Consider the following 21,879-nt stretch of genomic DNA (forward strand, 5'->3'; position numbering starts at 1 on the left):
GTTTTGTTTTGTTTTGTTTTGTTTTGTTCTGTTCTGTTCTGTTCTGTTCTGTTCTGTTCTGTTCTGTTCTGTTTTGTTTTGTTTTGTTTTGTTTTGTTTTGTTTTGTTTTGTTTTGTTCTGTTCTGTTCTGTTCTGTTCTGTTCTGTTTTGTTTTGTTTTGTTTTGAGCCCGTAAGCTAACATGGCAGGGGGTAAGAAGTTCCTTCTGAAACATGTTTTATTATCTAATTTTATTATAGTATTTTGTTTTCATTTTGTTTTGTTTCCTCACGACTCCACATTCGACAGGCAGTATGTTTTGTTTTGTTTTGTTTTGTTTTGTTTTGCTTTGCTTTGCTTTGCTTTGCTTTGCTTTGCTTTGCTTTGCTTTGCTTTGCTTTGCTTTGCTTTGTTTTGCTTTGTTTCGCTTTGCTTTGTTTTGCTTTGTTTTTTGTGTAAAATAATTTATGTGTTCTGAAACCATAAGGCAAATCACAAGGCAGAAAGAATAAGAAGTTCCTTTTGAAACATGTCATGCTATCTGTGAAATCTGTTCACTATTACTGAGCTGTCACCATTCAGTCCAACTCCGGTGTTTATAAAACACTGTCTAAATATTTTAGCTGTTGTAAGAGGACGTTTATGGTTACCAAGGAAAAATCTTTGTAGGTTTACATTGGACATGTTATCTTAATTGCTTTACAGAAAGCTCAAATCAATCTCACTGTTTGTGTATATTTTTGCTACTCATGTGACACCATGTTCACACTGACAGCTGGAGGTCATTAGGTCATTGGTTGGCTGTATAACTGGCCATATAAATATGGTGTGTTGCCCAAATGAAAAACATCATAAAGTGACACCTTGTTTAAAATGAATGACTTCCTGTTGCCTTGTCAATGCAAATTGTTGTCAGTGGGAATACCCCTTTGTTTATTAAGTAGTGTGCATGACTTAAGCACCAACTTCTTTTCATGTAAATGGGTTTTGTTGTATTTTGGGTTACCAGTCCTCTGAGACCTGATATTTAATACTTATTTTTACAAGTTTCACAAGTTACTAATGGAGGAAGTGCAGTAATTACCACAACTGGATTTAGTGTAACCTTGCAGAAAGAAAACAAAAATCTCACAGCATCAGAATATGTTTAGTTACATTTAATAAGGAATGTACCAGTAGCTCCCTAGAGAATTAAACCCTCGTTTTCATTCTAACAATTAATTGTCTCTCTTTTCTAGAAAGCTTTTCACTCCATAATTGTGCCTCTTCCCTCTCTCCTCATCGCTTTGTTCCTCTCTCCATGCCCTTGAAACCACTCATAATTCTGTAATGTCATTGACCACATATCATCAGGGGAGCAGTGGTCTCTCATATACACAGCACATTAACTCCACTGAAAAGATTACTGGAAGGAGAAGAAGAGACAGGATGATTAGAAAGATTCCACTGGATGGGCAGAAATAAGGGGAGGATGAATGAAAGATGTGGGAGAGTGGCCTGTGGAATCTCATCTAATAAACACACACAAACACAGTGTAATGAGGCAGTGTCCGATGTGTGCCGGCTGGTTATGGGTCAACATCAGTTTGCATACATTTCACCAGTCTACACACTACATGAGTGTCCACAAAGGCCAGAAATAAATTGCTCTATTTATGGTGAGACAAAGACGTGAAGGAAAACACTTACAGCCTTTTATCCTAGGGGCCCAATGTTTAAACAGAGTAATCGTTTATTTTCATGCTACAATTAAAACCTCTCATTTCCTGTCTGAACTTCATGGTGAGTTTCTAGAATAATGGCTAGCAATGTTACATACCAGGAACCAAGTAAAGAGAATTAGGCACTAATTTGTGGATGGAGAAATAAACAAAGGGATGAATTATATAAATAAATGCAGATAAAGGCATCAAAGCTAAGCTGCTGTACACATGCTCCTGTATGTTGAGTGTTGGTTTACAGTAGACAGTATACAATCAGTATATAAAGTGGTAAATTGGATACAGGGTAAAACCTTGATTTAAAACCTTGATATAAAAAAAGAAAAGAAAAAAGAAAAAGCAAAGAAAAATAATTATCTTTCTTGATAAATGTCAAACATGATGCAAAATATGGAAAATCTTTAGAAATTGTGGGTTGGATATTTTATGTGGTTTTGGCTACAGGTTACATTGTTACACCAGTAGATGGAGACAAGTGACTGTCCTTATGAGTCATTGAATCATTCAATCAACCAGTTTGTTCAATTCGACCAATTCGTTTAGGAATGAATCAACAAATTGCCAAAGTAATAAGCAATACTGTATCTAAAATGTAAGTTACTTAATAGTATCATCATTTAATAGTATCACAGGTCTTGTTTATTGGGTGGTTGTATAAATTGCTGTACCTGTGCCATTCAGCTCTCATGTCTTGTGCTTAAAATTGAATCACAAATCAACTCAACAAAGAGTTCTCAACAAAAAGAACAAAAGTGTTCTCGCTTATTTTTATTGGTTAAATAGCTGGGGACAGAAATGTTCTGCATTTTATAAATGACCCTTACAGGATTGAAATCTATTTGATAAATTGGCAGTTTTTCATGTTATACATTATTTTTTTTATTATGCAAGACATGACACACATGAAAAAATTGGCAACATACTAATTATATACATTTATTTTTTTACTTAATTGTGATACTGTCATTTTTAAAAAGCAGTATGATTTCCCTTTCTTTAGAAAACTTTAGAATTTATGAGTTTGATATTATAAGTGGCTTTGGCTGTTACATCATTAAACCAGAAGAGTGAGACAAATGATTGTTTTTATGAGAGTCATTGAATAATTCAGTCAACCAATTCATTCAAAATCACTTAATTTATGAAAAAATCACCACTACTCTATGTTGGTCGGAGATGCACAAATGTTAATTCTGTTTATGAGCTCATTTGGAATCATTTTTATTGACTAAGAAAGAACAGAAAGTTAGAAAAGGCAATATTGTGTCTAAAATGTAAGTTACTCAGTAGTACCTGTTAACCGAACAATGTATAAAAGCAATATCGCACCCACAATCATGTTGCTGGTCTGAACATTACAATACCTTAACCATTCAGCTCACTCTCTTGTGCTTACAACAACCAAATCACAATCAGTCCACAGTCCACAAATGAGTCCAACAATAATAGAAACTTGAATTTTCACTTTTTCTATATGGAAACCAACCATTGGAATAAACCAATTTGTACTATTTTGAGTCTGTCCAAGTATTGGGGTTTTGCACAGCTTGTCACAGGAGTAGAGGACTCCTGCTCAGAGGCCATATGCACGGTTCTGGAGCGTGGCATAGTGCTCACTGTTGGTGACACTGTTTGAAATGTAGCTGGGTGAGGAGAGACCAAAGCATGATGAAATAAGAGTCTCTATACTGTACTGACATCAGCGCATTCAGATACCTCCCTCGTTCACTCATTTGCTCAGTGCATAGATCACCATGGCAACTTCAGCAAGGCCTTGTCATCCGTTCTCTCACCTGTCGCGAATGTGAACAGAACGCTCTAAAATGGAGCAGTCATATAGCTGTAATTTATGTCTGATACCAACCTTACCTTTTTAGGACTAGTCAGTCCTGGTTAGCATGAAAGAAACATGTACTGGAAGCATTTGATTTGTGAATTTACTTACATCAATATTTGTAATGAACTTAATATATTAGAGGATTTTCTTGGTCCTCCAAAACAGGTAAAAATGAATTCTAAATTGATTCCAGTTGAGAGAGAGACATATTCCTGATATTTTTATTGGTGCATTCCAAAGGAAATAAAAAAATAAATAAATAAGACTGAACACATATTTAAAGGTATTGAGCAGTCAAACTTCTAAAAAAAAAAAAAAAAATTTAAATCCAAACCCAAGGCTTTACCTGGTTAAACCTGGTCTTAGCTTGTTTAGTCAGGTCTGAGGTGGCTTAATCTGGTTTAATTAGTCTCCCAGACTTTATTTTAACAGGAAAAACAGACTAAATCTCCGATCAGGCAGTTGTGAATCACTGGCAATCATGGTTGAAATGCAGAAACTATAAAGTGGCCCAGGGGAGGAATTATGTGAAAGTGACTCCACATTTCAGTCTAGTTGAGATGCCCTTTGAGGTTGGTGTGTTTGTGTAATTGCATTTGTACATGCACAAATGACTCCTTGTCCAAAGACATTTGAAAATGCAGTGTTGGGGTATAATCATATTATCACGGTATATGTGTAGAACATAAGGGATTTTGAACCAGAATATTTTAGAATCATTATGATACTACTATGGTTTTTATTATCAAACGATTTTAGTTTCAATTTTGAGCTGAAAAATTATTTTAAATTTTTTTTGTTTTTAAATTTTATGTCTGGCTGGTCTATGAGAGACCGAAGTTTAAATGCTTTGTAAACACTTATTCTGCTTTCAGTGTGTCAGTATTTTGGCCTTCGACCTAAGTCTCCAAGGTGCCCCTCTCAAACTGCCAGTCACTAGCGGGAGAAGCCAGGCAGGGCACTGTAGCGGTCGGTCAGACCCCCTCCCTCACCGGCTGCTGATCGTTTGTCAGCCAGCAGCATGCTAAAACACAAGCACAAGAGAGAGCAAGATAGAGCTTATAAGTCCTAATAAATTACTCCACATCCAAAAAAAAAAAAAAAAAAGGTGCAATTTCAATGCATTTCAATCAATATGTTAGTGACATTAAATATCACATACCTTATAAAGAAAAATTAGGCATGCTTGCAACACTGCAGTTAATACATAAAACAGAAAGAAAACAATATCATGCATGACAATATGGACATTCTAAGTGAGAATTTTGACTGTCCTTTATTTAATTCTGTTAAAACTAAAGCAACCATATTTTCAATATAATCGTAAAATAACAGAAAATTTGAACCCGTACACTATTACACATTTTCCTCTTTAAAAATGAAGAGTTCAGATGCAAAAGCCTCTAAATGCCGTCTGAATTTTTCTTATAAAATGAGCATTTTATCAGGCTCCTATATTTATGTTCAGTTATTTCACTTTAATTGCATAGAAAAGGACCTATACATTGCCATTAGAGTAAAATCACTGAACCAAAACATGGCAGCCTGATAAAAATGCTCATTTTAGATGAAGATTTCAGATGGCACTTAGAGGCTTTTGCATCTGAACTCTTCAAATATTGGTTCAGGTTCAGATTTACTGTTGTCTAGTGATTTATTTTGACTTTAATGGGTGAATTGGTGGTTTAAAAAAATGCTTTAGGATAATGTAAAGAAATACTGCCCTCTAGAGTTATTTTATTCCTGGTAACAAGTTTTTTTTTTTTTTTTTTGGTCTGTTAAATACATTCATTTGTAACACTTCATTTTAAGGAGTCCTTGTTACAATGTAATTATACATTTAAGTACTAAGTAATATTAATTAACTACGTGTACTTACTGTATGGTTGGGGTTAGGATTAGGGTTTGATTTAGTGTTACTTGCATGTAATTATACATAAATTATTGTTATTATAATAGTAAGTAAATGTAACGTGTAAAAAGGACACCTTAAAATAAAATCTTACCCATTTATTTATTTAGTTATTTGTTTGGAGTTTTCTTTTTAATCCTTCTTTCTTTCTTTTGGATCCAAATCCAGGTTCTTTTGGTACTCCAGGTACTCACTTTTGCTTGCTTTCCACTACGCAGTAAAATGGCCAAGTATAATATAGAAGTCAGGTCCATCAATGCCTGGAGCATGTCCACTAGAAAGCCTGTTTGTGACAAGCCAGACAAAACCAGGACATGCAATCTTTAAGGTGACAGCTCCAGGGACTCAGTATTACATGAGACAACATTTTCACTTCATTTGCCCTCGGACAGGAGCTGCTCTGGAGAACAGTGTCTGTGATGGTGACAATGTGTAAAACATGCCTGAGATCCTGCTTTAGTGATGACAGGTCCTTACAAAGATAAACTCTAGTGTCATATTGTAAAAAAATAAATTTAATTTAATTAGCAGTGTATAAAGATTCCATTCTAAGTACCATGGTGGATATTTTGTAAAAATATATAAAATATTGATATACTGTTACCATTTTACAAAAAGGTTAAATTCATTCATTCATTCAAGATTAATTAATTCATTATTTAAAAGAATAGTTCACCCAAAAATGAACTTTTTGCATCTTTTACCCCCTTCGTGTCATTCCAAACTGTTGGTAATCAAACAGTTTAGTGTCCCATTGACTTTCATAGTACTTTTTTGTCCATATTTGATGGGAACCAATATTCTTTTAAATATCTTCTTTTTTGTTCCACACAAGGAATTCCTACAGTTTTGGAATGACATGAGGAGGAGCAAATGATGACAGAAATGTATATTTTTGGTGTAAACTGATACCTTTCATGCATTAGGTATCATAATGAACATGTTTCACAGCATTTATTAATTTAGGTTGATGCTAATTTATAAATATGCTATTGTTAGCTGATCTCGATGGAGCCTCCTCAGCATCTAGCCTGTTGAGTTAGCATCATTTACTGAGCGGCGAAGCGAAAGCTGCTCACCCCTGAAGTGTTGACTGCTGTTAAGCCAGATCTCCAGAAAAGCAGAAGGCATGTCTGAGTGAGAAGACAGAAGGTTAGAGGTGGGGGAAGAGGGAATAAATTATTCTAAATAGCCGCCCATGCTGGGTGAATCTCAATTTGGATACTAATCTTACTACATAATGTACTATGCCATATTGGAATGATTAAATTCAAACATGGCGCCTCACAATTTCATGATGACAGATTTCATGACATTGATAGCAAGCATCACTGGTTCCCCTTGTGATTTATTGAAATGTGATGCATCTTAATCTTTTGACTTAAATGCAAGCTTTAAATAACAAATACAGTGCATGAATCGTATGGACTATTTATGGAGCAGAATGAATTGCTGTCATTTTTTGTTGTTTTAAGTTTAACAAAATATCATTTAAAAGTAAACTGTATAATTTGTGTATGTATACGTTCAAGCAGTTTACAAAACTAATAAAACAGACATGAATCTGACTTTAAATTGAAATCAGAGGGAATAATTTTTTTTAAATGCATTCATTTATATATAATTTTAACACATTTCACAATAAAGTACACTAAAATGTCCTGGAAATCTGAACATTTTAAAATGCATTGACTTCACATGATAGTTTAAAAAAAAAAACATGCTTACACATTCATGAAAGTGTATTGCTTTCAAAGTGTATAATTTTAATGTTAAATATCATAATAAATCATATTATACCTAGAATAATTAGTATGTAAAGAATACAATCAAAACACGTAAGTGCACATTTTTATGATGGTAACACTGACGTGACATTAAACAGTTTATCAAATGTCACAATGTTAACAGTCAGTTTTGAATGATTCATCACTGCTATTTATTTATTTATCTTTTTTTAAGAAATAAATATATTATATGTCAACATTGCACTATACAGTAACCATAATACCACAAAAAAAAAAAAAAAAAAAAAGGTTTGTTGCCAGCTTGCCTTGCATCCTTTGCAGAAGGACACGTTTTTACTGTATATGTGAATGAGTCACACAGAAATAACAAATCAATGTCATTTTGTAATTAAAAACAGGTGATATAATGATTCTTTAAAGACCTATGACGTCTTATTTAAAGCTGGTAACATATTATTCAGAGTGAAAACTCTTCCATATGCTGTAAATAGCAAGATGGGCCTCTTTATTCATCTGTCATATTACCTGTGACTCATTTCATAAAGCACAGTGTCTGTTTTCTGTCTTCAGAATATGTGTATCTGATAACATCCACATTTGAAATGTAGACAGTTCAGCTGCCAGGAGTTTGGTGCTTGTCCAACAAATTGTCCATCTCCATCCAGGGAAGATCCCACTGGATTTCAGTCACGTCCTGCTTGGTTTTAGGCATTTCCTGTTTGACTCTTTCCCTCTTGAATGCCCTATTTGGACACACATGCAATTTCTCCCTGAAAAGAATGAGTAAACAATGCAGATATTTGATACAGAGAGCAATATAAATCGGAAGTAGTCGATTAAATTAATATCACAAAACGATTAATAGAAACTGCTAAATAAAAAAATAAAAAATCTAAATTTGTCATTATTTACTAACCCTCAAGGTTCAAAATGACATGAGTGTAATTTTTTTTTTCTCATTTTTGGGTAAACTATTCCTTTAAGTGTGTATCACAGTTACATATAGCATATACATGTATACTCAACCCAATCTCCATAGGAAAAACAAAATAGTTTTATAAATTGGTGATTTTTTATGAATTTGTACAATTTGAATGGTACAAAAACATATGATTTTTAGAAAAAAAAAAAATAATAATTATTAGCAAGAAGATTCACCCCCAAACCTAAACCTCAGTGGAGCGTAATCAGACTGTACGAAAATGTACAATCATACAAATTTGCCACCAATTTGCCAAAACGTAAAATAGTTATGAATTGTATACTCTACCTGAAACCTGGAAACAACAGCCAGAGCACAGGAAGAAGCACCAGAAGAATCAAGACGATACAAAGCCCTGACACCCAGACCAAAGATCCTGGATAACAAAGTTCATAAGGACGGCTATAGCATAGAATGCCAAATTCAATAACAGATATTATATCTGTATCTCATACCTGTAAATGTGTTTTCATCTTTTGAGTCATCTGTGGAGTTAGTCACATGTTAACAATGAAAACTATTATATTTAAATCAGTGTGATTTGGATCTACATTATTGACAATGATGTTCTTACAGCTCACGGTGATATTGATGGTGTTGCTTGTCTTGTTTTCAGCAGGACTCTCACACCAGTACAATCCACTGTTCTTATAGTCAATGTCAATGAAATGACATTCTTCAGGCCCGTCTCTAGATTCTGTGCCATTTAACTGTAAACATCCAGATCTCGTTTTAGCTCCTTGAAGCCTCCTCAGTATCCAGCTTGTTGAATTAATACCTTTAACTGAGCAGCGAAGGGTGAAATTTCCCCCCCTGAAGTGTTGTCTGCCGTCAGGCTGGACCTCTAGAGCAGCGTCTGAGTGAAAATCTTTGACTGATTCATACTGATCCGTATCTTTAAATGCTCCATGCGTGAACAGGGAGGAAAACAGCACTGAAAATTTACATAATGCAACAACGTTAAAATCCTAAATCTTTTTCTCTCTGAGTGCATTGTGGAGTTTATCAGTTAAACCAAGCTTAGGAATTAGGATAAACATTGATAAAATAGACCAGTGGATTGTGTTTTAGAGCTGATTCTTAAACAGTCAACTGATTAATGTTAATAAGTTTTATGTAAAAAAACTCACCTAAATAACCAGAAGCTGACAGAAGTCCCATGTTTTCCTTTAGCGCTTGGTCTTTTTCTAGAGAATAAGTGTGCTAGACAGACATAATAACAGTGAAATATCCAAAAGAACAATTAAAGGCCTTTCTTTACTCCGCCTTTTCCGCTTGCTAGAGATGATCTGATAAATTTGTTCACACACAGTTTGTAAACTGAGAATTGGGCATTTCCTCTTTGCCCAAATTACCAGTGAAATATGTCTATAGTGATAGAAAAAGAAATGCATTCTTATCTGCTGAATCCTAATCTGTTTAATAGCCTACCTAAAGAGTTGAAAGAAAAGAAAATGTCCTGCTGACCTTAGATATTTGTGACAAACTCTCACAGCCCATTGCCACTTTTGTTACATAAAGTCAAAGGACCACTAAATTATTTGTATTTTTTTTTTTGTTATTTAATTTCAACAGCGCAAATCTATATGAGCAAATCAACCCCCTCTAGCCAGTGTTTTGAAACACTATTAGTTCATTTTTTTCTTTCTTAGCAAATCATTTGACATTTTACAAAGCTAATAAATAATTAAATCATCTTAAAGTTAAATAGTTTTCAAAAGTGCATTGTGTTTCATGTTTACATCTAAAAGTTTGGTAGGCCTGCAGGCTTTCATGTAGTTTTATGGTGGATATGTTCTTTAAATGGCTATTTTCAGCCAAATGACACTGCTTTGAGCTAATGCTCATAATTTCATAATATGAAATTCACAAATATTTTAAATGTTTTATTAATATTAATTTTAATATGTTCAATACTTTACTTTTTTTTTTTTTTTTTTAATATTTAATCATTATTATTTTAAATAATAATAGGAGTCCCAGGAAAACAATTTCATGAACTATTTGCCCATAAAAAAAATAAAAAAAATAAGGGGCTTTTATTTTGAAAAATGAACGTGTGCGTTATCCTGCAATCTGGCTTCACAATGCTCATTACCTGCATATGGCCAAACGCTACTAGACCCGACCTAAACTAAATTACAGTTATATTTTCTGGCGTGGCGGGTCGTCGTCTCCGTGCAACATAAAATGTTGCTGAGGTAAACAGTCACTAGCATTTATTCTGTGCAGCTTTACAGTCAACAGAAATGTTAGTGTCAAAAGAAATTGTCTTTAGAAGGAATTTCAGCTGTTGTGCTCAGATAGCTAACGTTACCTCACCATCTGTTTGTAGTAGTCACTATTAATAATGAGTTATTAGTATCATTAGCTCGTGCACATGCATGAAATGTTACTACAATTAAAGTGCAGTTTAGTGTTGTTTTTGTAATTGTTCATAAAGCATTGTAACCTGTTTGGTTACACTTTATATTAGGTGGCCTTAACTACTATGTACTTCAAAAAAATAAGTAGAATGTACTTATTGTGTTCATATTGTATTACAAAACACTTGCTGCTATTGAGGTTGGATACGAGTAAGGTTAGGGACAGGTTTGGTGGTATGGGTAGGTTTAAGGGTGGGTTAAGGTGTAAAGGATGGGTCAACAGAGTAATTACATAAATTAATTACAGAAATTAATTACAGATGTAAGTACATATAGGTATTTTAAAAAAATATAAGTACAGTGTAAAAGCATGTATGTACACAATAAGTGCATTGTATCAAATGATTAAATGCAAGTACATAATAGTTGACACCACCTAATATAAAGTGGGACCACCTATTTTAAAGTTGTGCCACCTGCATCATATTTTAACTTTGCAAGAAGATTTGAAATGTGTTATATATGTCTTTTATTACTGCTGTGCTGTGTAGATGAAGATGTGATCGCAGGCGTTGTCGGATGCAGGCAGGTGTTGTGATCAGGAGCAGCGGGCAGGACTGCAGGCATGGACACCTGGACACCCAACCCAAGAGCCAAACCCTTCATCCCCCGCCAGCAGCGCAGCCTCTACCTCACCTGGAAATACAGACTCACCAACAAAAGAGCAGTGCGACGAATCTTCCAGGTCAGCACATGTCACTTAATAAGATTATCTTTGAACACTTACAATGGGGGTTTTAGTTTTCTTTCCTTGTGATGGTAAGCTCTATTAAACAACCTAAAGTTTGCTTGTAAGAAATGTTTCTAGCCTAGTTCACTAATCAAAGCTAATTTGTGACACTGACCCTGTGATTTTTGCACGAAAGGTCAGATGTTCTTGCTTCTGGTGAAGCATCAGATATTCAGTGGAATTTATTTTTGTGGTGTTCATGCAGCTTGAAATTTGTGTTAATTTTTCAGTTCAACTTGCACACAAGCTGTAATGCTGCTAGAAATGTTGGGTGAAGTTGCAGTATGTGTAATTAGCTATATTTAAATGCAATAGAATTCTCTAATATGTCCCCATTAAGATTGTGTGTGTGTGTGTGTGTGTGTGTGTGTGTGTGTGTGTGTGTGTGTGTGTGTTTGCAGGCCAGTGCTGTCCTTTTCTACTGATCACAGTGATTGTGAATATCAAACTCATTCTTGACACAAGGAGAGTTGCCAGTGAGGATGATGCAGCTCAAGAGTATGGTAATGCCTTTGTGGAATTTGTTTTATTATGCCTTTGTGTTAGAGATTTAAAGTATTATTATTTGAATGGAATTGTAAAGACAACAAAATCATTGTGCTTTTTTTAATGTTTGCACACTGTCAGTTTTGAATTACTAATTTATTTTTGCTCTCATTGAACATGGTCTCAGATGATGCCCTGCCTAACATGGAAACCCCACGCAGACCAGCGAGTGGGAGGAAGGTTTTGGATATCGAGGTCTACTCTAGTCGATCTAAGGTTTATGTAGCAGTGGATGGCACCACTGTAAGTTATTCTTAGCCTGTTTTATATGACAAGACAAATTTTCCACACCATTACCAGATAACACTGTCAACAATATTTGGTGTATTTTTGCAGGTTCTAGAAGATGAGATGAGGGAGCAGGGCCGAGGCATACATGTTATAGTTCTAAATCAGGCAACTGTAAGAACACGCATGCGCTTCTCATGAAAAACTTTCTTCTTTTATCATTGCTGTCTTTTTAAGCTCTTCAATCCATCACTCAAACATGATTTAGATTATTTATAAGGTTGTATGATAACATTTTGCTGTATCGTCTTCCTTCAGGGTCATGTCATGGCCAAAAGAGTGTTCGATACTTATTCTCCCCATGAGGATGAAGCCATGATTCTCTTCCTTAACATGGTCACACGTGGCAGAATCCTCATCTTCACTATTAAGGTTAAAGAAGTGCCTCTGCCATCCACTTTCATGGTTTTAGATTTGTGTTTTCTTTGTCTGTAAGTGCACTTCATATTGGCCTCTTCAGGATGAGGGGACTTTCCACTTGAAGGATGCAGCAAAGAATCTTCTGAAAGGGTTGGGGAGTCAGGTAGCTGTCACACTTGGCTGGAGGGATATGTGGACTCTGGTTGTAAAGAAGGGAGGTAAGGACAATGCCTTTTAACTTTTTAATCATGTATTACTAGTGTTCAAAAGTATAATTAAGATTATTTTGAAAGAAGTGCTTATGCTCACAAAGACTATATTTATTTGATCAAAAATACAGTAAAAACTATAATATTGTGAAATATTATAACAATTTAAGATAACTGTTTTGTTTGAATATATTTTAAAATGTATTTTTTAATGTATTCCTGTGATGGCAACACTGAATTTTCAGTAGCCATTACTCCAGTCCTCAGTGTCACAAGATCCTTCAGAAATCATTCAAATATACTGTAATAAATGACATTTTATAATATATTAAAATAGGAAACGCCTCTTTTTTCCACTGTGATGTGATGTGATATAAATGTACTATTTATTTTCTCAGGTCAAGTGTATGGGGAGAAGCACTCCAAGTCTCCTGCTCTATCCACATGGGGCGATCCTGTGCTGCTGAAGACTGAGGTCCAGCTGACAGCTTCTGAAGGTATGTCTGACCTTTATTATTATGAGTGTAGAGTTCATTTGTTGTAGTTATGGATTGTATTGAAGCTGTCTGTTGACGTTGTGACTCATTTCAGAGGCAGAGTGCCATTGGGCAGACACAGAGCTGAACCGCCGGAGGAAACTCTTCTGCAGTAAAGTGGAGGGATATGGAAGCATTTGTAGTTGCAAGGATCCAGCACCCATAGAGTTTAATCCTGACCCAGTAAGACACACATCCTGTGACTAAAAAACCTTTTATATACTAACATAAAAAATTGTAGTCAAATTTGAGGGGGTTTTTTTCATTCTTTTTTTATACACTTTTATCAAGCAATGATGGGATAGTTCACCCAAAAATGAACTCGCCTTCATGTCTTTCCAAACCCGTAAAACCTTTGTTCATCTTTGGAACACAAAATGAAGATATTTTTGATGAAATCCGAGAGCTTCCTGACCCTCCATACACAGCAATGGAACTACCACATTCAAGGCCCAGAATAGTTGTAAGGACATTGTTAAAATAGTACATGTGACATCAGTGGTTCATCCGTAATGTTATGAAGCTACAAGAATACTTTGTGCACAAAGAAAACAAATATTTGTTCTCTTCTGTGTCAGTCTTCGACGCTCGTGGTAGTTGAGTTGCGGTCTGTGGAGGGTCAGAAAGGTCTTACGGGTTTGGAACATCATGAGGGAGAGTAATTAATGACAGAATTTTAATTTTTGGGTCAACTATTGTATTATATTCTATTCTTAAAAAAAAAAAAAAACTAACACTAGCTTTTCTAATCTTTTTGTATTCTATGTATTTGTTTTCTTTTTATTTATTATACAATTAACAAAAGCAAAAAAGGCCTCTTACACTAGCTTGCTGTATTATTTTTCTATTCTATCTGTTTTCTTTTTATTTATTATATAATTAAAAAAAAAAAAAAAAAACTTGCTACGTGTGCTGCGTTAAGCGAACTGAGACTTGTTATAGCACTTGCATATCATTGCTCTTTTGTTGATTTTGATTGCTTCCATTGTCCTCATTTGTAAGTCGCTTTGGATAACAGCGTCTGCTAAATGATTAAATGTAAATGTAACTGTCCCTTTAAATTGTTTAAAAGTGACAGTCAAGACTGTTACATTGTTAGAAAAAAATTATATTTCAAATAAATTTTTTTCTTTTGAACTTAAGAATCCAGAAAAATGCATCACACGTGCTTTAAAAAAAATTAATAATCTAATGCGTCAAGACATTAACTTTCTACCGAACTGTGCTAAATATTAGCATTTTTTTTTGTCAACTTTCAAAAACTTATTTTACTGTCATACATTTTTTGGTACCATGATATGTGTTAATTTATGGTATCAGGAACATCACAATCAAAATGCATGATGCCGGGACAGACTATACACGTTTTTCTCTACAAATTTTTGTTTTTATGCAGAAGTGTAAGACTTACAGTTGTTAGTGCTTGTTATACCCCTCATCCTGGGATAACTTGATTCTTAAAAGCATTTAGATAGTAGAATAGAGTGTTTGTGTTAAATCTGTGTTGACTAAACCTTTCCATGTCCTGTTTAGCTGCCTAACAACAATGTCTACAACGTCCCTGTAGCAGTTATAGCTGGAAATAGACCAAACTATCTCTATAGGTTAGTAAACTTGCTTTTTTTTTTTTTGTATTTTACTACATTACCAAACCACATCATATATCTGCAGTTGAATGGATTAGTTAAATCTGTGGCACGTATATTTTTACATTTTTGTTTCATACATTTTGTAGCCAACCAAGAATTGTTATTGGAAATAAATACTTTTATTCATCAAGGATACATTAAATTGACCAGAAGTGACAGTAAAGACGCACATATTTCACATACAATTTTTTTTGTCTGTTGTTTTGATTTGGCTTCAGTGGAGAAAGCTAGAAATCCTGTATAAGAATAAAGCATACCTTGAATACCTGACTGAAGCCATGTTTGTTTCTCTAGAATGCTGCGCTCTCTTCTTTCCTCCCATGGTGTCAATCCACAGATGATTACTGTTTTTATCGATGGCTACTATGAGGTATTGTCTCCTTTTCATATTTGTTCCCCTCCTCTTAAATGCATTTTTTTTCTTCTCAGCTTTTTGAGAGGATTTACACATATTTACAAAATTAACAAAAAGCTTTCTGGTTAGGAACCCATGGATGTGGTGGATCTTTTCGGTCTTAAAGGAGTTCAGCATACACCTATCAGTATTAAGAATGCTAGAGTGTCACAGGTGATATGTTTGGGACTTTTGTTTGAAAATGAACAATTAACATGAAAAGGAATGGCCAGTGATAGATGTTTGCAGTGGTTTGTGAATGACCATAAGATGGCACTAATACATTGATGTTCATTTTGTCTCAGCATTACAAAGCCAGCTTGACTGCAACCTTCAATCTGCATCCAGTGAGTAAATTATGAAATCACCTGCCTTACACCTTATACAGTTACATTGTAAAACAGTTTTGACTTTGTTTGACTTTGGGAAAAAAAATAAAAATGTTTTAGGATGCAGATTTTGCCATTGTCTTGGAGGAAGACCTGGATATTTCCATAGATTTTTTCAGGTATGGATGTTATAATGTAATGTAATATAATATAGTAATATTTACATTTACGTTTAGTCATTTAGCAGGCGCTTTTATCCAAAGGGACTTACAAAAGAGGACAATCGAAGCAATCAAAATCAACAAAAGAGCAATGATATGCAAGTGCTATAACAAGTCTCAGTTAGCCTAACGCAGTACATGTATCAAGGATTTTGTTTTTAAATTATATAATAAATAAAAAGAAAAAGAAAACAGATCGAATAGAAAAAAGAATAGAGCAAGCTTTTTTTTTTGCTTTTTGTTAATTGTATAATAAAAAGGAAACGAATAGATAAAATACAAAAAGAATAGAGAAGCTATTGTTAGTTGTTTTTTTGTTTTTTTTAAAGAAAACAAGCAGTTAGTAAATTAATAAAGTGCAAGTCTAAAAGGGTCACGTTTTTTAAGAATAGAATTAGAATAGAGAGTATTAGTGATTATATTAGTTTTCTATCGAGATATATATATATATATATATATATATATATATATATATATATATATATATATATATATATATATATATATATATAAAATAAATTGTGTGTGTATAATATTAGCTATGTAAATTAATAATTTTATTATAATTAATTTTACTGAATTACAAGCATGTCCACTAGGTGGTAGCAGACTCCCATATCATTTGTAACAGCCAGGCAAGATTAGAAATGTGTGAGTGCAGAATTAATGAGCTCAACTGATCTTAATAGAAAGGATTAAGTTGCAGTGTTTGACTCATTGTCTCTAAAAGTCTTTTAAATGTGTGATTTATTTCTTCTCCAACATTTGTCTCTTAGCTTTCTCAGTCAGACCATCCATTTGTTGCTCGAGGATGACAGTCTGTACTGTATCTCTGCCTGGAATGACCAAGTGAGTGATGGAGAAAAAAAGTTTCTTTTCAGTTTTCATTACTTGAAAATTAGCTGTTTTTGTCTTGGGGCTAAATGCTGCCAAATGCTCTTCTGGTATATTTTTCTTCTGCTAAACAATGGTTGTTGTACCCTCAGATTAAATTACTGTAAAAGTCTTTAAAGGCCTTCAAGCAGTGCACTTGACCTTGCTGCTGTGCTGTTTTGCAGGGCTATGAGCACACAGCAGAGGACCCATCTCTGTTGTACAGAGTGGAAAGTATGCCTGGCCTTGGCTGGGTGCTTAAAAAAAGCCTTTACAAGGATGAACTGGAGCCCAAATGGCCAACTCCTGAGAAGGTGAGGCAGCTAATTCCTGCATTTAGCCTATAATTTATGTCTAAATAGGTGATGTTTATGTATTTACAGCTAACATGCAAAACCTCTCAAAAGCAATGTCTAATTTGGCACAATTTTCCGCTCCATTTGCTTGCACGAAAGCTTCTCAAAGTGATTAATCCTCCTCTCTCCATTGGGAAGTGCTGTTCTCACTATGGATTTTAGTATTTTGTTCTCTCATTTGAATAACATTGCTGACCTTTGAAGAGTCAAGTCTGTTGAATTTCAAGAGTGTGTGTAGTGTATATAGTAAGTACCAGAAATGATATTTAAATAAGTGCATGTAATGCCTTAATTTTGAAACTAGGAGTTAAAAAAGTAAAGGTAAAAAAAAAAAAAACATAAAATAGTAAAATGAAAAAAAGAAAGAGAAAAGTAATATTGTGAAATATCAAAATTTAAAATAACTTTTCTATTTTAATATATTTTAAAATGTAATTTATTCCTGTGATGATAGCTTTAGTATCACATGATCCTTCAGAAATCATTCTAATATGCTGTTTTGGTGCTCAAGAAACATTTCTTATTATTATCAATGTTGAAAACAGTTGGAATCTATACTTTTTGTCCCCAAAAAACTGCATTTGAAATCAAAATCTGTTCTAACATTATAAATGTCACTTTAGTTCAGTTAAATGCTTCCAAACAAACCTTACTGACCCTAAACCTTTGAATGGTAGTGTATCAGTTACCTATATTGAACCTGTCTTCCCCCTTTTTCATCAATCAATCAACATTTATTTATATAGCACATTTAAAAACAACACCAGTTGACCAAAGTGCTTTGCATATCTAAAAATTAATCAAACAGACACAATACACAACAATGTCCATCACTGAATGTCCCAACAGTTAAGGGTATCTGTATGCATCAGAGCAAAGGTGTGTTTTCAACATTGATTTTAACAGTCTGATGAGTCACATGATCTAATGGGCAATGGGCACATCCATTCATACTGTTGCTATCCCTTAGCTATGGGATTGGGACATGTGGATGCGGATGCCGGAACAGAGGAAGGGGAGAGAGTGTGTCATTCCTGATGTCTCCCGCTCTTATCACTTTGGCATTATTGGCTTAAACATGAATGGTTACTTCCATGTAAGTGAGACATTTATATTTATGTCTTATTACGTCTATATTTATGTTAGGTTAACGTCTGTGGTTTATCTGTATGCTTATATGAACTATTACTTGTAATTTAGTATATTTTTCCATGGCAAACTGAATCTTTTTCTAACATTTCCTTATTTTCAATTTATATTTTATACCAAATTTTGTGCATGTTTCTCTATAGGAAGTTTACTTTAAAAAGCACAAGTTCAACACAATTCCGAATGTCCAGATGAAAAATGTAGATGGGTATGTGTAGTTCCATTATAGCCTTCATATTAGCCTAATTTTTTATAATTTTTCAGATGTCTTTGATATTCTCTCTATGTTTACAGCTTGAAGAAAGATGCATATGAGATTGAAATCCAAAACCTACTGCGGTAATTTTATTTGAAGATCATACTCTATTGCATAGTTAATGTAACACCTTAAAATAATTTCATTATTATTATTACAACAACTGCAGTAATCATTTGTGTGTCTGCAGTGAGGCCGAGGTTCTGGACCACAGTAAAAACCCATGTGAGGACTCATTTATCCCAGACACAGAGGGAAAGACCTTTGTAATGTTCATTAAAATGGAGCAAGAGACCGATACAAACACCTGGACAGAACTGGCAAAAGTATGTTGAATTTTTGAAGATCCGCAATTTGAATCTATATGAGATTTCAGTTGGGTATCTCGCATAACAAATAGCTGCATTTCAGAGCAGGTTAGCCAGCAGTTACCCTGCATGTTTTGTTACAATGGGTTACAATGAATCTTAGCAAAGTGGTGAGTTTTATTGCCTGTTTTTATGTGAACTAAAGGTGCAAATGTCTGGCTATTGTTTGAAGAGCCTGCAAGGGTAGATAAATGGCTTATAAAAACTGAGAGAGGAAATATATAGAAAGAAAGAAAGAAAGAAAATCTGACGTGAGGATATTAAAACTGTAGTATAGGTTATGGCCTTATCTTGTTTACTGCTTACAGTGCCTGCACGTATGGGACCTGGATGTACGAGGTTATCACAAAGGACTCTGGAGGCTCTTCAGAAAGAAGAACCATGTACTAGTAGTAGCTGTTCCAATCTCACCATACTCGTGAGTATATATTACATTTTTCACAAACATGATCATAGATTCTCAGTTGGATTTAGTTTGTGGCTTATTATATGACTTTTTGTTTTTGAGCTTATTTGTTGTTTGTAAGGCATTATTTTTTGTTTATAATCTCATATATATAATATTTAGTTTTATTCCATTTCAATTTTACCATTTTTTTTATTTTTTATTTTTTCTATGTGACATTTTTCCCCCCAGTGTTAAGAAGCCCAATAACGTCACTCCTATTCACTTGGAGCCAGCACCTAAAGAGGAGGGACCTCCTGTGGAACAGATTTAGAACAGTCCTAATCCCACCCAAAGGGCCTTTCCTAACCACTAACAGACAAGGCCTATGTCAGGCTGATAATGGGCCTTGTGTTACTCTTCGGGCCTTTGCAAGACAAAGGGGATGAACTATAGGATGAACCTGACTGAACCATCCTGTGCTGGTAGCCTCTAGGAACTGCAGGCTTTTTAAACTAGAATGATATGTGTGGATTTCTAAAAACGGTGTGTGATGTGACCTTCTCGTTTTGTTGGTATGTATTTTACAGTGAGAACTTTTCCTGAGGTCATGAAATTTCATGTGTGTTTATGCTGGAAGGTTTGACATTAGAAAAGAATTGATAGATGTTTGAAAGTATTACTGGTACTATATTAAAAGCCAGTGCTGGTTTGAGTTACTGAATTGTGACAGCAGATAACGTCAAACCAGGACACTGCGAAAAAGGGATTAAGAGGATATGGCAGACATAAGATACTTTTTTAACACTACTGAGTGCTTTGGGCCGTCCTGCACATGCGTTTTAACTTATGTCTATTTATTTTGTCAATATTAAGATAACTTGGTTTTTTTTACTTAATGGATTCACTTTTACACAACAAAAAATGCATTAAGAAACAAAAGGCTTAAATTTGTTTACAAATTCAACTATGTACAGACATATATATTTTTAGAACAAAATACTATCATATTTTTTAGTATTTTTATTGGTTCTTTAGTGGCACAAGCAGTAAACCTTAACTACATATAATGACCTATATTGGACTGCACAGTCGAAAAAGTAGTTTTAAACATATGATGTGATTGTTTTTGGGGGTTTTTTGTTGTTTTTTTAATAAATGTTGTGCTATGATGGCCCTCCAGCAACAGCTTTAAGAATCTTCTTTCCCAGAGAACGACAGGTGATGCTGCTTAGGTGAGATCTATGTGTTCACACAGCCACTAAAGAGCCTTATAAGAGTAGAATGGAGGATTAACACTTAAAATCAATGCAATCTCAGCTGCATCGTAGATCTGCTCTGTTTTAACGTGAGTTACTGTATGTGAATATTGAAAAATCGATTTTTCATGCAATAATGTCCAAATCATTTCATGGAGGAGATTTCAGAGTAGATTGTTGTGGGTTTCAGTGATCGGTACTGATATCGCTACTGAAGTTTTATTTGTGGTGCCACTAAACATTTTCATAGTATCTGGAACGTGCAATATCATAATAGAAATGTTTCTCATCTCAGCATATTTTTTTTTGTACTCAAGTTTGCAGAGACTGTGTCTGAAATGTTAACCGGATTCTTCAAAAGTTTTGTATATCTCAGTAGTTAAAAATGATTGTTTTTCTTATATAAAATAAAATTGTTTTCTTACTTTGTTTTCCCTCTGTCCATTTTTTTTGTTTCCATGGTTGTCTCAATTTTTTACATTTGTTTAATATGTTTACAATCAGACAGTTTTATATAGGTTATTTGTTTATTAATATTTTCAGTATGCACAGTACAGTCTTTTTTTGAACGGATAAATTAATTAATTTATTTTGAATTCAATTGGAATGATATCTAATAATTATAGATGTAATGTTTCCATAAAATGGCTATATAAGGCCCCATGTAAGTTAAATTCAGTATATTTACCATAATTATGACAGAAACTGGGAGTAATCATGTTTAATTTGCCAAGATTTATTTGCAATTCCAGACGCTTTAAGAGCTGTATGTTCACCAATAAAAACAAGTAGTTATTGGAAGGCAGAGGAGGGGTGAGGAATATAATTTTAATTGTTTTTGTGTTTGTTTTTTTAGAAATTAGATACATCAGTAAGTAATGTTTTAATTTAAGTCTCTTTCCTACTTTCCAAACATGTAAGCAATGTGTTCTTGGTGTGTTCACTTTTTAAAAGTTGAATTGGTTATACTTATAATTGTACTATGCATTGTTGGAGATTCTATATTTTTCAATGTAATAATATGAAATGATTTTTATTTTTATTTCCTGTTCGATAAGCAGATAGAACAGCAGGCAAATTATGTGGAAAATTGAAGCAGCCACAAAGGAAATGGTGTGACTATTGAAATCAATGCAAATTTAGTGTGGCTGATCCCTTGCGTAAATGATTGTCCTGTGTGTGCTGATGTTAGTTGCAGGGGGTAGTTGCAGCATCATGCAGACTGTCAGCTAGAGTAGTTTTTGTAGAATGAGATGTAGTGTGTGTGAATCTTTGTGTGAAAGTCAAATTATATCCTATACTGTGTGTAAATGTAATTTAAAACTTTTTTTTTTTATTATTGTTATTATTATCATTCATTATGATG

The 21,879-nt window shown here is 34.0% G+C and overlaps 2 protein-coding genes across 5 annotated transcripts; one reads left to right on the plus strand and one right to left on the minus strand.

Annotated features, from left to right (window-relative positions):
• Positions 1–5,649: 5,649 nt before the first annotated feature.
• LOC131542750 (uncharacterized) lies at positions 5,650–9,377 on the minus strand. 3 transcript variants are annotated; one of them, XR_009271778.1, is made up of 7 exons: positions 9,310–9,377; positions 8,754–9,113; positions 8,635–8,664; positions 8,468–8,555; positions 7,723–7,967; positions 6,529–6,582; positions 5,650–5,732 (listed from the first exon to the last, which is right to left on the minus strand). XR_009271778.1 is itself a non-coding variant. In XM_058779704.1 (5 exons), exons 1-5 carry the CDS (start codon positions 9,338–9,340, stop codon positions 7,811–7,813), a joined length of 666 nt encoding a protein of 221 aa, XP_058635687.1. In that variant the 5' UTR covers positions 9,341–9,377; the 3' UTR covers positions 6,947–7,810. The 3 variants fall into 3 exon arrangements, 1 of the variants encoding a protein (XP_058635687.1); XR_009271777.1 differs by lacking the exon at positions 5,650–5,732 and having other exon boundaries at positions 6,020–6,582; XM_058779704.1 differs by lacking the exons at positions 5,650–5,732; positions 6,529–6,582 and having other exon boundaries at positions 6,947–7,967.
• Positions 9,378–10,248: 871 nt separating this feature from the next.
• Positions 10,249–20,937, plus strand: pomgnt1 (protein O-linked mannose N-acetylglucosaminyltransferase 1 (beta 1,2-)). Of its 2 annotated transcripts, XM_058780108.1 has the most exons (22): positions 10,249–10,380; positions 11,097–11,290; positions 11,737–11,838; positions 12,009–12,124; positions 12,218–12,283; positions 12,428–12,541; positions 12,630–12,747; positions 13,137–13,235; positions 13,330–13,457; positions 14,808–14,878; positions 15,218–15,293; positions 15,408–15,491; positions 15,623–15,664; positions 15,767–15,825; positions 16,644–16,716; positions 16,926–17,054; positions 18,067–18,192; positions 18,389–18,453; positions 18,540–18,584; positions 18,692–18,827; positions 19,178–19,287; positions 19,507–20,937. In XM_058780108.1, exons 2-22 carry the CDS (start codon positions 11,125–11,127, stop codon positions 19,586–19,588), a joined length of 2,007 nt encoding a protein of 668 aa, XP_058636091.1. In that variant the 5' UTR covers positions 10,249–10,380; positions 11,097–11,124; the 3' UTR covers positions 19,589–20,937. The 2 variants fall into 2 exon arrangements, with proteins under 2 accessions (XP_058636091.1, XP_058636092.1); XM_058780109.1 differs by lacking the exon at positions 10,249–10,380 and having other exon boundaries at positions 11,171–11,300.
• Positions 20,938–21,879: the final 942 nt, after the last annotated feature.

The sequence above is a fragment of the Onychostoma macrolepis genome, chromosome 06 (genome assembly GCF_012432095.1).
Source record: "Onychostoma macrolepis isolate SWU-2019 chromosome 06, ASM1243209v1, whole genome shotgun sequence".
NCBI lineage: Eukaryota > Metazoa > Chordata > Actinopteri > Cypriniformes > Cyprinidae > Onychostoma > Onychostoma macrolepis.

Coding starts and splice junctions, on each gene's coding strand:
- pomgnt1 (XM_058780108.1), top strand. CDS start 11,125: ATGCAGGCAGGTGTTGTGATCAGGAGCAGCGGGCAGGACTGCAGGCAT. Junction 13,458..14,807: donor TAGAGTTTAATCCTGACCCA/GTAAGACACACA, acceptor TGTCCTGTTTAG/CTGCCTAACAACAATGTCTA. Junction 18,193..18,388: donor ACATGAATGGTTACTTCCAT/GTAAGTGAGACA, acceptor GTTTCTCTATAG/GAAGTTTACTTTAAAAAGCA.
- LOC131542750 (XM_058779704.1), bottom strand. CDS start 9,340: ATGGGACTTCTGTCAGCTTCTGGTTATTTAG. Junction 8,556..8,634: donor AGATGAAAACACATTTACAG/GTATGAGATACA, acceptor TTTGTTATCCAG/GATCTTTGGTCTGGGTGTCA. Junction 7,968..8,467: donor CTGTTGTTTCCAGGTTTCAG/GTAGAGTATACA, acceptor CATTCTTTTCAG/GGAGAAATTGCATGTGTGTC.